The 14,700-nt window shown below is 34.3% G+C and overlaps 1 protein-coding gene across 1 annotated transcript in view; it reads right to left on the bottom strand.

Moving 5' to 3' along the window:
- Positions 1-14,700, bottom strand: part of SKAP2 (src kinase associated phosphoprotein 2) — a 197,566-nt gene that overhangs the window by 33,951 nt on the left and 148,915 nt on the right. The window contains exons 5-7 of the mRNA XM_017855973.1: positions 7,652-7,776; positions 6,719-6,782; positions 6,226-6,363 (exon numbers count right to left, since the gene is read on the bottom strand). Coding sequence (XP_017711462.1) covers positions 6,226-6,363; positions 6,719-6,782; positions 7,652-7,776 — 327 coding nt within the window. The remainder of the gene's footprint in view (positions 1-6,225; positions 6,364-6,718; positions 6,783-7,651; positions 7,777-14,700) is intronic.

The following is a 14,700-nucleotide window of genomic DNA, read 5'->3' as shown; positions in this document are numbered from 1 at the left end:
GAGGCTAAGGCAGGAGCAACACCTGAGGAGTTTGAAGCTGCAGTAAGCCATGACTGCACCACTGCACTCCAGCCTGGGCAGCAGAGCGAGATCCTATCTTTAAAAAGAAAAAAAAGAAACCTAAGACTTGGCAATAACGAAAGGAAAGTGAACAAATAATATAAAATAATCACCCAATGTGGCTTGTTGTGAAGTACATTAAGGTAAGTTCCTCTTCACAGATCCCCTTGGAGGGCTGCCTCCAAGACTTCCCATCTGACTCCAGGGGCAGAGATCATCTCAATCCTACTAGCCTCTTCAAAGTCCAGGTCCAAAAAGATAGAGGTCACATAAAAGGGTTTCCACTTCTCCTAAAGCCACTCGTCAAATTCCAGACAGCCCTGGAATTGCTCAGTCTTGCACTCCCCCAAGATGCCTGACTCCCTTTACAGACAGTCCAGTCCCACACCCACAAGTCTTTTCCTTCAGCCTCAAAAGAATGACCCTATGAGAACAGGCTAAATCAAGTATTCACACATCTACAAGGTATTTTTAGAAACCTCTTCCTTCCGAGGTAGTAGCTCATGAAAATAGACAAAATGTTTCCTTCCTTTTTTACCTTCCTGGCTTGCTCATTTCCACGAGATGGATAGAACTTCAATACTCCCCCTTGAAGGAAACGTCATAGGCAAGTCAAGCTGATCCCTTATAACCTAGCGACATTCTACGTAATCCTAGTTTCATGTATGTAAGAAAACCTATGTTGTGTCCATAAAAATGAATTAACTCATATGGAGCTTAGGTTATGAATCTTTATAATTCAAGTGATATGAATAAAAACGTGATAAACCAAAAGCTGTCTATCACATCCCTGTGGCCAGGGTTTTTCAACTTCAGCACTACTGGCCTTTTGGGCCAGATAATTCTTTGTTGTGGGGGCTGCCCTGTGCACTGTAGGTCGTTCAGCAGAATCCTTGGCCCTTACCCACTAGATATCTGTAACACACACACACACATGCACACACAAACACATACATATCCCAGTTATAATAACCAAAAGTGTCTCCAGGCATTGCCAAATGTACTCTGGGGTCAGTCTCTTCCCTGGCTGGGAACCACTGATGTAGTTCCAGTTTGCAAAAATGAGTCATTTTATCCCACCACCAATGGAAATATATGTTTTGTGTACACACAGGTATTTTGGGTTTAGTATGTGTTAAGCCATCTCTTGTAATGAAAAGAATTTGCAATGCCAATGGCAACATAGAGAAAAGCTACAAGACAGGCAGAACTGTATTCCAAAGCTTCATACCATATTATGAAACAACATAAAGAATACTATAAACAAATATTCAGCAGACACATTTATATTCAGCAAAGATAAAAATAAAAAACATTATATGTGTGTAGTGACCCTATTTTATGAAAGATTTAATTTTTTTTTTATAACTTCGGATAACCCTCTCAGCAGAGTAGAGAGCTGAAACCATCTGTATTAGTCTGTTCTCAGCTGCTAATAAAGACATACCCAAGACTGGGTGATTTATAAAGGAAAGAGGTTTAATTGACTCACAGTTTAGAATGGTTAGGGAGGCCTGAGGAAACTCACAATCATGGCAGAAGGGGAAGCAAACATGTCCTTCTTCACATTGCAGCATCGGGAAGAATGAGTGCCCAGCAAAGGGGGAAGCCCCGTATAGAACCATCAGCTCTCATGAGAACAGGATGGGGAACACTGCCCCCATGATTCAATTATCTCCACCTGGTCCCTCCCAGGACACATGGGAATTATACGGGTACTATAATTGAAGATGAAATTTGGGTGGGGACACAACCAAACCATATCACCATCCAAAAATTCAACGCTAATCTAGTCGTCTACTTGGGAAAAAATATTCCCACAATATCACCACATTGATTAACTTCACCATTCAGTATCTAGTTTAAGAAAAAAAAATGTTAGCAGGCTGCCTAGACTAACAATATTAACATACTGAATATATGTGGTTCTGCGAAAATTAATTGACATCTTTCCATTGCATTCCAAAGAAGAAAGGAGAAAAATTGTTTGGTGAAGTCAGGATCTACTATCACTTAAAACATTGTTAATACCACAGACTGCAGGGTCCTTTGTAACCTTGATATTAACTTAGAGATATGAGTAATAATTATTCAGGAGGAAAATAAGGCCAAAATGTATTTTGGGGGCCTATAACCACTTATTGTTTAATTAGCATTTGTGTCCATTTGCTGTAAACTACTTCAAATTAAAGTATCCAAACACTGTTCTTTTTTATGTATATATAATAGTCTCATGGAAAAAATTATAGCTGCATTTTACTTTATGTTCCATTTTAGATGCCGATAGTTGGACTGAATAAATTTAAAATGTAATTGAACGGCCAAAGGATAAAAATATCCTTTTCTGACTCAGAATAGTTCAATCTATCATTGTAATTTTTTTAAAAAATGAATTCACACTTAAAAAAAATAGGTTAATGGAATAGAAATTTGTCTTCCTGTTTTATGTTGCCCTCTCTCCTCCAGTCCACTTGCCAGAAGACATTTCAAGTGCAATTCCTCTGAAAGCTACAGATTTAATAAGTTAATGGATGGTTACCATTCTTGTTACTAGGCTGATTCTATTCAGTTTAGATCTAGAAAAATATTTTTGTTGTTGTTGTTTCTGCACAATTTCCTGCCATTAAAGAAAAAAAAATCAAGTGACATGGTCAGTAGAAGAGAAGAGCAAACAAGGTTCGTTTCTGCAGCAATTTCCCGAGTATTATTTTTCTCTTTTGAGATTCAAAATGAGACAAAGACACTCCTCTGTATTTCTAATGAAAAAGTGGGCAATAAATTTACAAATCTGTGCTAAGCCAAATGAACTCATTACCATGTTATGAAACAGTTTAACACACTTTGATCAATATATTAGCTGCACAAACACAAATATGCTACAGTATTATTACAATGTAAGCAAACCTGAGTGGCCTATGCTAATAAGCATTAAGACATAAAAGATGTAAAAGCATTAGGATATTTGAAGAAAAGCCAAATACCTTTAATACTCCCCAGAAATGGCATTCTCGCAACTCTTTTGTACATATGTATAAATCCCTTAAACACAAAGAAGTCTTACAAATTTATTCCTATTCTTTTATGAAGTTAGTTAAAAATAAATGAACAAGAAATTAAAGAGAAGGTACTATAATAAAGTTAGAATATTCTAACTGAAAACATTTATAATGAAACAATTTAGATTCCCATAGAATTATAAACATTTTTCAAGGGATATTTTGCAATGCAATTTTTTTTTTTTTTTTGAGACACAGTCTCACTCTGTTGCCCAGGCTGGAGTGTAGTGGCTCGATCTTGGCTCACTGCAGCCTCCACCTCCCATGTTCAAGTGATTTTCCTGCCTCAGCCTCCTGAATAGCTGGGANACCATGTTGGCCAGGCTGGTTTCAAATTCCTGACCTCAAGTGATCCACCCACCTCGGCCTCCCAAAGTGCTAGGATTACAGGCGTGAGCCATTGCTCCTGGCCCAATGCAATTTTTAAAACAATGTTTTCTTCTTACTCTTGAAACTTAAAACACTGCAGGTTTATTTCATAGTTTTTAAAAAATACACTTATTAGAGTAAGAGCTTTTGTTTCTCAGAAAAAGAGCTTCGTAATTTAAAGTAGCATGCTAAATTCTTAGATTTTTCTTCAAATATGTTTGTATACCTCATCTTTCAACTAAGAGCATTAGTTTTCAACAATGCATAACTGACAGAAAATTGTGTTGAAATTGTAGTATTATTTAATTCTAGGAATTTAGCCAGTCAGGTATCAGAGATACACAGTTCTTTGAAGAGAACTGGAAAAATATCAATAGTATATAAATGTGCTTACTCCTCTTCCATTGTTCTAACTCCTCTATCAAAATTATATTCAAATTTCACAGAAGTGAAAGCAAAAAGCTTAATTCTTGTCCTGAGAAACAGTTTTTTTAATTAAAAAAGTTACCTTCCTAGTTTCAGATATTTAATCATACAAAACCTCTAACTCTGAGACACCTTTAGGGCCTTTACTAGAAAAATTCCCTCTGTAGCTGTTGGCACAAACTTGACAAACTTGCTGAACTGTGCAGATGTTGAAGCAGCTCTCAGTTACACTGGGGAAGAAAGGGGAACGAGACATTCCACAGCTGCCTACAACAGCTTCCTTCCCAGGGGCACCGTTGCAGGCTCTATCAAGCTCAATCACTTTGCAGAGCTACTGGGGATCCCAAGCAGGGTCAAAGAAATCCCAGGGCAGCTTAAATTTCTCCCAGTACCACAGTAAGAAGTAACACTACTTAAAAAGTAACCAGTTCCTTCTAACAATTATGTTTGTGGTGGGGGGAGGGGAGGGGAGGGGGTGAGGAAGAATGAAGAATAATATCTGTAGTAAGAGAAAATAAAAGATGTTTCATATTTTTAAAATTTCAAGCTACTTATATCAGATCTTCCTTAGGTCTTTGCTATGAAAATAACTATGAATATTTGCTCTTTATTCCTAATCAATTTTTTTTTCTTTAGGGGTGGGAGAGAATAGCCAAGTTGAAAAAATACAGAACTTAACAGTTATTTCAACAATTGTAACACATTCATTGCAGGGTTTTAAAAGGATGTAATGACAGTAGTATCATGTTTAAATGTATTCCACTCTTCCATTTTATGAGTATACATTCTTACAAGTTCTTTTAAACGTTTTAAAATATTAAAATAATTGTATTAATGATATGATGTGACTAAAAACAAGCAGCTAGGGAATATTCTTCCCTACTTGAGGATAACTGATGCTACAGTAGATGTCATTTCCTTAGGGTAAACCAGAAAGGAAGGTGTTAATATACATGTAGCTCCACTAAATAACTGAAATACACAGATCTCTATTCCCCATAAAATTATACTTTTATACTAATCTTTTAGGGTAGTAAAAGACAATATATAGATAGATGCATACATAGTTTTTATACCTTAAATTTATAATATTGTTAAAATTATTACTTTTTACTTGGTTAGAAAACCATTACTGTACCACCACATAAGCACTTGCAAGAATTCACCAGATACAATAATAAAAACAAAAATGATGGTGATGTTACAATTAATTGTGGGTTTGCTATGATCAAGCACTATGCTGAGAGCCTTCAATAAATCACTTCACCTACTCCTCCCAATGATACTATTTCCATTTTATAAATGAAGAAATTAACTTATAAAGTCACTAAGCTAGTAAATGGTACAGCCAGAATTTAAATTTTTATATTCTAAAGTCCATACTCTTGTTATTATATGTATTGTATTGAAAATGACATTTGTACATTAATTTGGAACATTTTAAGCATTTTTGAAATCAATTTTAAAGGTTTACATTGCATCATTAAATTGTTATATTCAGAGCAAAATGGCCTCTCTACATGAGATGTACTAGTTAAATCTTGCTTATATTGCTTATACCTTTTTCTTCTCTAACTACTGATTTTTTTAATAGCCAAAAAAGCTCATTTCAACCTAGAGTACTAGCAATACAACAATTTCCTAAATATTTTCATATGTTTCCTAAATTTCAGATGTCTATCTTTTTATTTTAGATTGATCCTCATGGCCACAAGTCAAGTAGCTAACAGATAATTAATTTTATGTTATATAACAGACAGGCCAGTAAACACTAAACTAAGAAAACTTTTTTATTCCATATTGATGTTAAAATATCAACAGAAAGACTTGAAGCCTCAGAAGGCCTTTGTTTATAGTTCAACAACATTCCTCCAAGACAATGCAATATACTACAAGCAAGGAGAAATCCGAGGCAGAAGTTAATGACATATGGGGTGTGCGTAGAACTTCTAGTTAATGGAAGTTCCAAGATGTATAAGTAAAAAATGATGTGTGAGTTGGTGGAAAAAAACTATAAGGCAAGTCAATTTTTTAATTAAAAAATTATGTAGCATAAACAACGCTAATGAGCCAAAAGTCCCAAGAGATTAGTATTGTATCTGCTTCATTTTAATGTTTCATTCACTTTTTATAAGTTACATCTACTCATTTGAAATATCTCAAGCAGAACCCTTTTTGTAAAATAGAGTTTTAAAGATATTCTTTGTCCTTGTTCTCAGTAGGTCACCATTTTCTACTCAAGTTGTCAATCTGAGGACAAATCACACACACACACAGCCCTAAATCTTTAAATGAATCACCAGAAAGTAAATACCTGGAAGTTCTTCATAAATTTCATCATCTATTGGTTGACTGCTTGTTGGTGGATTGCTTATTGCTAGAGGATGATCAACATCATCATATAATTCTCCTCTCTCATCATAATCCTCAGGAATAATATCAGATTCCATATCTATAAAACACATTTCATGAAATAAATTTTAAAAGAATGCAGAAGATATTTTTAAAACTATACTTCATAAATAAATACAGCCCTACAAAATAACAACAATATTGTTACATGTTATGTCCTTAACTAAAAACATGTTTAAAATTGTTTTGTAAATATGTGAATTTTAAAGTAAGCCAATTGGTACTTACAAAAAAGATGCTGTTTAAAATCTGAAGTAACTGGTCTGTATAAACAGCAGTCACATTCACTTGGTCATTCTCACAGAAGTCAATAAGTTTTTGTATATGAAAACCCAAACTACTCTGTTATTTAGTATTTAAAGACTGTGATAACTCATTCAATTGATTTATCTTACCTTGCAATACAAATTTCAGCTGCTGTACCCATTCCTCAGCATCTTTGGGAGAAGCTGCTGTAAACTAATATAAAATAAACAATAAAAATGAAAATCACCACAGCAGAAATGAAAGGTATGTTGTATTCTTACCATTTATTTAAGACTATTAGTAATTCTTTTCATGTCTAGTGGAACTTTTCTTGCAAGGATGCTTCTTATAATGTACAGTTAATTTTGACAAATTTATGCAATTGAAGCAGAGGATGATGAATTTGAAACTCTGATCAGCAGCTGGCAGCTGTGCAGGAAAAAAAAGCTGCTTCTCTTCATCAATGTCAAAGACAGAACTGATGAACAAAATTTGCCCTTGACAATTAGAAGACACCCATGAATTTCTTTAGACGGCTGGATACAGTTTTCTTAAAAATGTTCTTGTCAGATTCCAACACACTACCTGACAACTTAATTAACTGGCTTTCAACTGCAATCTCAGATATTTAAAACTTATTAAACATACATTCCATATTGATGCCTAGCTGATAGCTCTTGAATTGCAGAGCTGATGTGTACCTTTACCTTCATTTTCTCCCACACTCCTAAGCAATACAATATGTATTATCACTCTGATATTTGTCTTTTGATAATTTTACTCTTTCTGCTATGTAACTCTTTTGGCAGATCACCTAGTTCTATCAGATATAAATGCAACATGGGAAGTAATCGATAAGTTATATATTCTCTTTATCTTTTTCAAGAAGATAGCGTTTGAACTAATCTGAAATTTTAAAAAAATTCCCCTTATATGAATGTTCAATGCATAATGTATTTAAACACCAGTATTTTTATTATTGTTAACATGTCAAGGAGAGTATTAATCAAATGTCAATGTCTCTATAAATGAAATCAAAACATTTTATCAACTTAATTTCAAGACAACATAAAGACTACAACCTGATATATACGTTTATCAGGAGCAGAGATTTCAAAACAGCAATCTTTCTTTCCATCCTTTCTTAGAGTGTTATTCATTCTGACACTGTAGCCATCTAATGCAAATTCACCTTTCTGTTGTTTGTCTGTTGAAGATAAAACCAGTTAGAATTTCATTTATTAATATTAATGCTCAATTATCTTGTATTTAAAATTTCTTCATCTATTCTTGGAAATAATTTTTTTTTTGGTTATATTGCTTTAGTAATATAATGCTTAGGTAATGTTTTAGAAATTATTTTAATTCTGAAACATGTAAGTATTAGGGATGATTTGATTTAAGAAGGAGGTCTGCAGATCATGGTCTTATTCAGAAGGAAGTATGGAAACATGACATTCTAGGGTAGGGAAAATTCAGGAACTAGAACTTAGAACTTGCTAGACAAACCCACCACAAACCTGTGGCTCTTTCAGAGTTAGTTGGACAGTGGGAAGATCTGACCAGCTGAAAATTTGTTGAGCTTTATTTACTGTTATCTCCTTTCACCTACCCCTCCCCAGCACCACCACCAAAAAGAAGCTTCTAAAACAAAAGTTTTCTTTAAAAAAGGTCTCCTAACTTGGTACAAATTTATCCCTAACTTTACAAAGCAAACTGAAACTAAACTACCAATTACGAAAAAGATGTGAAGGAAAAAAAACTATGTGGATAGAGAAGAGTGGTAAAGCAAGTACAGAAGCATTACTTACCAAAAAAAGAGGGAAAGTTTCTTATCCAATCAGTGAACAGTTGAACTAGTAAAGCACATTTGAATCTCACATGATAAAGAGGCAAAAGATGATTAGAGCTTTGGTCAGATATTATTTTAAAGACAAATAAAGGGAGAATATAACAAAAGACTTAACATTCTGAAACTGAAAATAAAATTAGTCAACCTTCCTACTTCACCCAGTTATACCATTTTGGTAGAAAAACTGCATAGCTATAGGTTTATTTCCTAGATTAACAAACAATATTAAAACCCTGAGTAGGGACAAACTCTTTTACTGAGCTCGGGGTAAATACAGAAATGCTTTCATGTTGTAGGGTGTGCTTTTTCAGTTCAGTGTACCAGTAAAAGATACAGCACCTTTTCTTAAATACACAAGTTAAATACCTAAAGTAACTAACAGACATTTTTAAAAGGTCATAGAGATTATATCTTGTTCAAAATATCAAATGAGAAAAAAAATCTCAGTTCCTGGGAAACTCTAATCACATTTAGTCATAATTTACATCTCTCTGAACATCTAAAGAAACAATTAAAGTTTATTTCATGAAAAAATCTACAATAAACTATGTTTTCACAAAACTACACAGTACTTTAAAGATTAGAGCAGCATTTCCCAAAGATATTACTAGGTTTCTGTGATCAAATCAATTTGGGAAACGTTTTACTGAATTAAACAGAGTTAAGCGGTTTTGTTAGTTCAGGCTTTCTTGGGGCCCATAGTACATTTACATACTAATTAAACTTCCAAAAGAAAAATGTAGTATGTAGCATTTCCAAAATTATTTGTCTGTGGAATCGTTTTTTCACAGAATATTTTATGGTACTCCCAGGATATATTTTGTAAGACACCTAACTAGGAAACTATTGGGAAAAAAGTATTAAAATGATAAATGGTTAAGCATGGTTGGTTTCTTGTAAAATTCTCAAAAAAAGACTAAATCATTCACTCACTCACTTGACAAACTGATACCGAGCACTTGAAACAAGCCAGGCAGCATTATAGGTTTGCTGAGATAAAAGCTAGAACACCTTATCAGACCTTTCACACCACCTTCCCAGTGATCTACTAAATTGCATCGTGAACTACTTAATGTTCACGATGAAAAGTGGAAGTAATGTGAGGCAAAATATCAAAGCCATACTGGACAATTTTGAGAGATTTCCTTAAACTCTCCAGAAGAAAGAGAATTTTCAGGGACCAGATTTAGAGGAAAGCTGTTCCCTTGCTGCACAAGGGTTCAATTGCTCCACTCACTAGGTCCATCTGGCCTAAAACCTATGCCTTCTACCTCCAATTTCGGTCTAAAACTCTCATCAATGTAACTTGAATGGAGGTGGAAATGCATGAGGAGTGGGAGTCTACACATGGAGATGTAAAATCAGCACTACAAAGATTTAGTTTGGAAGAGCTGAGGGGAACAGATCTTTCTGGGCCGGATTATCTAATAATCTAGAAATAAGACAATCAGGCAGCAAAATTAGGCAACCCCAACTTAGACTAGCAGATTCATTTTAGCCAAACCCCCTAGAAATATGCTATGGGGCTATGTATCAGAACTTCTGTTACAGTCCAAGAGGAGGACAGTATCAGCCTCTACTGAGATGAACCAGAGAGAAGCCACAAAGCCAATTTATAGGTAAGCATCTCAGATTTTATAGACATGTACTTGTTCAAGGATAAGTAAAAGAGGAACAGCAAATACAGATGCCATAAAAATATTATGTAAAACTGAAATATAACATAGCACTTGAGAAGTAGAAAGCACAAGCAAAGTAGGCGAAATGGAAGTAAACTTTAGCCAACTGCTTTGCATATTTTATAAAAGTAAACACACAGATTCTGAAAGAGATGAAACATGAAACAATGTAATATAAAATAAAAAGAGAAAAGGCTGAGACAAGTAGGAATTAAAATGAAACTGGCAAAATTAGGAACAAATAGGCTGTATAAGGAAGTGGAAAATGCAGCAGCAAAACAAATGATGTATTAGAAGTAATAAAAAGTAGAACTAACATTGTGGAAAACCAGATCAGATATACCTTGAAAAGCTCACTCAGCAGATAGAAAATAAGACTAAGGGGAGGGGGAAGGGGCAAAATGGAGTATGATAAATATGGAGGGCTGAAAAAAATACAACATAAGAAAAATGGGTTTTCTGGAAGAAGAGTAATAAATAAATGCCAATAACCAAAGACATAATATAACAAAAGAAAACTTCATTCAACCAAAGAAACACCTAACTTTGCAGAACAAAAGGTGCTGTTGTTTAACCAAGCAAAAATAATAAAAAGAAACTAATATCTAGACCTATCCAACTGATTGTTTGTATCTGAGCATAAACAATTATATAAACATCCAAGTCGGGTAGGGGTATGGGCCCAGAAAGGTTGAAGAGAGCAGAGGAAACTCACAACTCTTTCTAATAGCTTTTGCAGAACCATAACCATGAAGTAGCCATATCTCCAATTAGCCAATACAGGACTGGAAGTTCAAGACAAGAAATGGGCAGACATAGCTATAAGACAATACTGTTCTTCTCCTTTCACATTAGTTTCTCTTCTGGTGAGAGAAACTTCATCATTATATGGTAAGTCATAAGAATTTACATATAGATGAGTTCCACAATGCTTTTTGGGATAGTTTCAAGGATACCTGTTAACAAAATTACCAAAATAGTAAAATGCCAATCAAATAGGAAATAAAGCTAAAAGTCCAATTACCCAGCACTGTGAAAGATTAATATTTTATCTAGGTGAACTTCACAAATAGCAAAAGCTTATTCCTTTAAGTGCCAAAACTTTTTAAAATGTTAATCATTGTGATGCAAAGCTTTCGAAAATATATCCTTCCCTAACTTTACAAACAAGTCTTTTAAACATAACATTGTTTTCTTAACGTATTTCTTAAGAAATATAACATTGTTTCTTAACAATACTATGTTTTGAGTATTCGTTTTGTAACACATTGATACCCTCAGAATTTTGAGGTGTTTGTTCCTCTATGACATTTCTCTCAGCTTCCGTTTCACACTTTAACCTAACCTCTATCATGCTTTGAATGTAATGTCTACAGAACTGAAGGCTGCCAGGAAAAACTAGACAATGAAATCTATTGTATCAGTAACTTCATTTTACACTAATCTTAATTCAGTAGGTTCAAGGTAAAAAGCAGTTGTCTCTGATCTCCTACAAAACAAAATGCGTAAGGCTAGTAAGAGCAATTTCCTTCTACTTTTTCACTGGCTTTTAGGTTTACAGCTGTGTTCTGGGGTTTTTAAAAGCTGTCAAAAAGACAACTCACATTTACTGAGCTTCTATACATCAAGAACTTAATAGAACACATCTCATATATACCTGGTAATAATTCTATGCAATAGAAGAGACATATTATATTCCCAGCACTGATGGGAAAACAAACTAATCAATTTGCTCACGGTCACACAACTAGTAAAGAGTAAAAGCCAGGACCCTAAGAAAATCTGATTCTAAAGTCTTGCTTTTTCAGCCATTTCACACTGTTTTCTAAAACCGTGTTTCTCAAAGTATATTTTAAGAATCACCTATGTTAGAATCATCTTGGATGCCTGTTAACACAGAATTGGCTACTATTCTGCACTTGCTATATAGGAATCTCTGTGGGTGAGTCTAGGAAACCAAATTTTTAGCAAGCAACCCAGGTGATTTTGATACACACTACAACCACTGTCCTCAATACAATGTGAAATTTACAAAGTCACAGTAGAGAAAATAAATGTTATTTTGCATTTCGGTCAAACTTTCTCAGTTTTCTTTATGGGTTTCTCTACCTCTGCCTATCTCTTAAAAAGCTATGATGGGTTGTTCTAAGTCTTGCTCTCTTCTTACATTACACTCTCCCTGGGCAATCTCATCTAATTCCAAGAATTAAATTCCTATCAATATACTTGTGACTCATGATCCTTTACTTTTAGTTCATTTTGAAAACTGTATATCCAAATCTTCGTCTGCTCACTATATATGTTTCATCTCTCAAATGTCCTATAGGTTCACTGAATAGAAAGTGTTCACAATGGAGATCATCTTATCCCCACTCCCAACACTTGTTTTGGCAACAACTGTAATATTTCTTGTTGTAGCCTCCACCTCAATAAATGGCACCTCCATTAATTCAAGCTCCCAAACCAGAAAACTGCACACCATTTTTTATTTTGCCCTTTCCTTCACCAACTGCCCTGACGTCACCCCCTACACTCTACTGCCACCTACCAAAATCTAAACAGACCTTCTATTTTCTGGCAAATATACTTGCTTTTCTCTTCTTCATTGGCTCTCAGAAAAAACATGCTTAAAACACCAACCACTCTCATACCATTTTAAATATAGCATAAATATTGCAACTGAATAATTTCAAATCTTTTAGCATCCCTACAAGTTATGGACATTTATTATTTGGGGCTCCCCAGCATCCATGCACCTTTCCTATTTTAATTCCAAGACTGCCAGGGATAGGGCTTAGTTTTCCACCACAGAAACTGGAGGGAGGTGGATTTTTCCTGTTCCAACTTAATCAAAGTGGATGCTCCAGACTGGAACCTACATCCCAAGTAACAAAAGGATCAAGACAGGGTTCAGAATCCATTCTGGTGGCAATGGCATTCACTGATTGATGGCAGTGCACAATGGCAGCATCACATGTCCTGGCTTGGCAAGGCCCAAGGCCAGTTGTGTGTCCCAGTAAGATTTTCATGGATTATGCTCAAGATCCAGCCCCCTTACCTACCTTAGTTCTTGCTTGCTTGCTGAGCCTGTGTGTAGCATTCTCAGCAATTCTGAGAGCTGATATTTTCCTAATAATTTCCCTTTCTGCATTAAAAAAATTGGTTTCCGATGCTCATACCAAGAACACTAACTTGGTACAAATGGCTAGCAATAAAAAATATGAAATGTGTTCAGTAATATCTACTAGTTATATTTAAGAAGGCCTTTTCCCCTCAGTGTATAACTTACGTTATTTCCACAAGTATTAATACTCAGTAGGGAAAAGAAAAATATGCCCATCAATACTAGACCTTGGCACTAAATTTTATCAAACTGATTAGCAAGATGTTCCAGCTCCTCAGTTAAAGATATATGAACATTTTCCTTTGGTTTATACAGCTTGCAGATGCCAATGCTAAATCAGCCACTTGAAATTTATCTCTGGGGTTTTGTGTAGAAGTTAGACTAGATACCAAACCAACAACATTCATGGTCATCAGATCCTTAGTAAAACTTAGTTGGTACCTGACTATTTCTGTATGTTGATGAAATCCTACTAAACATCAGATGTACATTTTAATTGCTGCATACTGTTAGAGGGTCTCTTAGCCATAAAGGCAGAAAGTAAAGGTATAGCTTTAATTTAGTGTTTGTAATCCCAGCTACTCAGGAGGCTGAGGCAGAAGAATTGCTTGAACACAGGAGGCGGAGGTTGCAGTGCGCCGAGATCATGCCACTGCACTCTAGCTTGGGCAATAGAGCGAGACCACATCTCAAAAAAAAAAAAAAAAAAAAGTTTATTGTGATAAGTTTTAAAGTTAATACTTTCATATCAAAGATCCAAAAGTCTATAAAATTGCAATAATTTCTGATAAAAGTAGAATTAATGGTTCCTATTTCTTAAGGAATAAAGATATCCTTCTTCACATACCAGATGGAGATAGAATTTAAATTTTTAAAATATCAGAATTCACTTACACATTTTACATATATCATCTTGATATAATTATAAAATTACATAATTATAATTATAAAATGACAGAATTTGTTTCTGTCAAGTGAATCACAAGAAAAAAGGTAAGCTTTTACAGCTTTCTATTAAGTTGCTGTTACAAAACAACAGAACTTCTAATTATACAAATATAAGTACTGTCACTTTAACATATTCAAAACAATATTAAAAGAGAAATATGATGCTTTTTCAACATCAAAATATATTTTATAATTTTCAAACTTCAAAGAGAACATATATGTCCTCTTTTTTTCCTATCATTGGTGAAGTTGTGGAGAAGTGGAGAGCGGGGAGGTAAATTTCAATGAAAAATTTTATTTCTCTCCCAAGTTCTGAAAGTTTTGTTAAATTCTCCATATTAAGCCCAATTTTCTACTGACTTTTATTATATATTGAAAAGATATTACAATGAAAAAATTAAAACCACATAATGTAACAAATAACCTTGGAATGACTTTATAGATCAGGGCTACTTGTAGCTCCCATTTACTAGACGGTGCTAGTGTATTCTTTTTTTTTTTTTTTTTTTTTTTTTTTTTTTTTTTTTT

The sequence above is a fragment of the Rhinopithecus bieti genome, unplaced genomic scaffold (genome assembly GCF_001698545.2).
Source record: "Rhinopithecus bieti isolate Rb0 unplaced genomic scaffold, ASM169854v2 scaffold_40559, whole genome shotgun sequence".
In the NCBI taxonomy this organism is placed as follows: domain Eukaryota; kingdom Metazoa; phylum Chordata; class Mammalia; order Primates; family Cercopithecidae; genus Rhinopithecus; species Rhinopithecus bieti.
The sequence above is the reverse complement of the archived record's forward strand: the minus strand, read 5'-3'. Positions and strand labels throughout refer to the sequence as shown.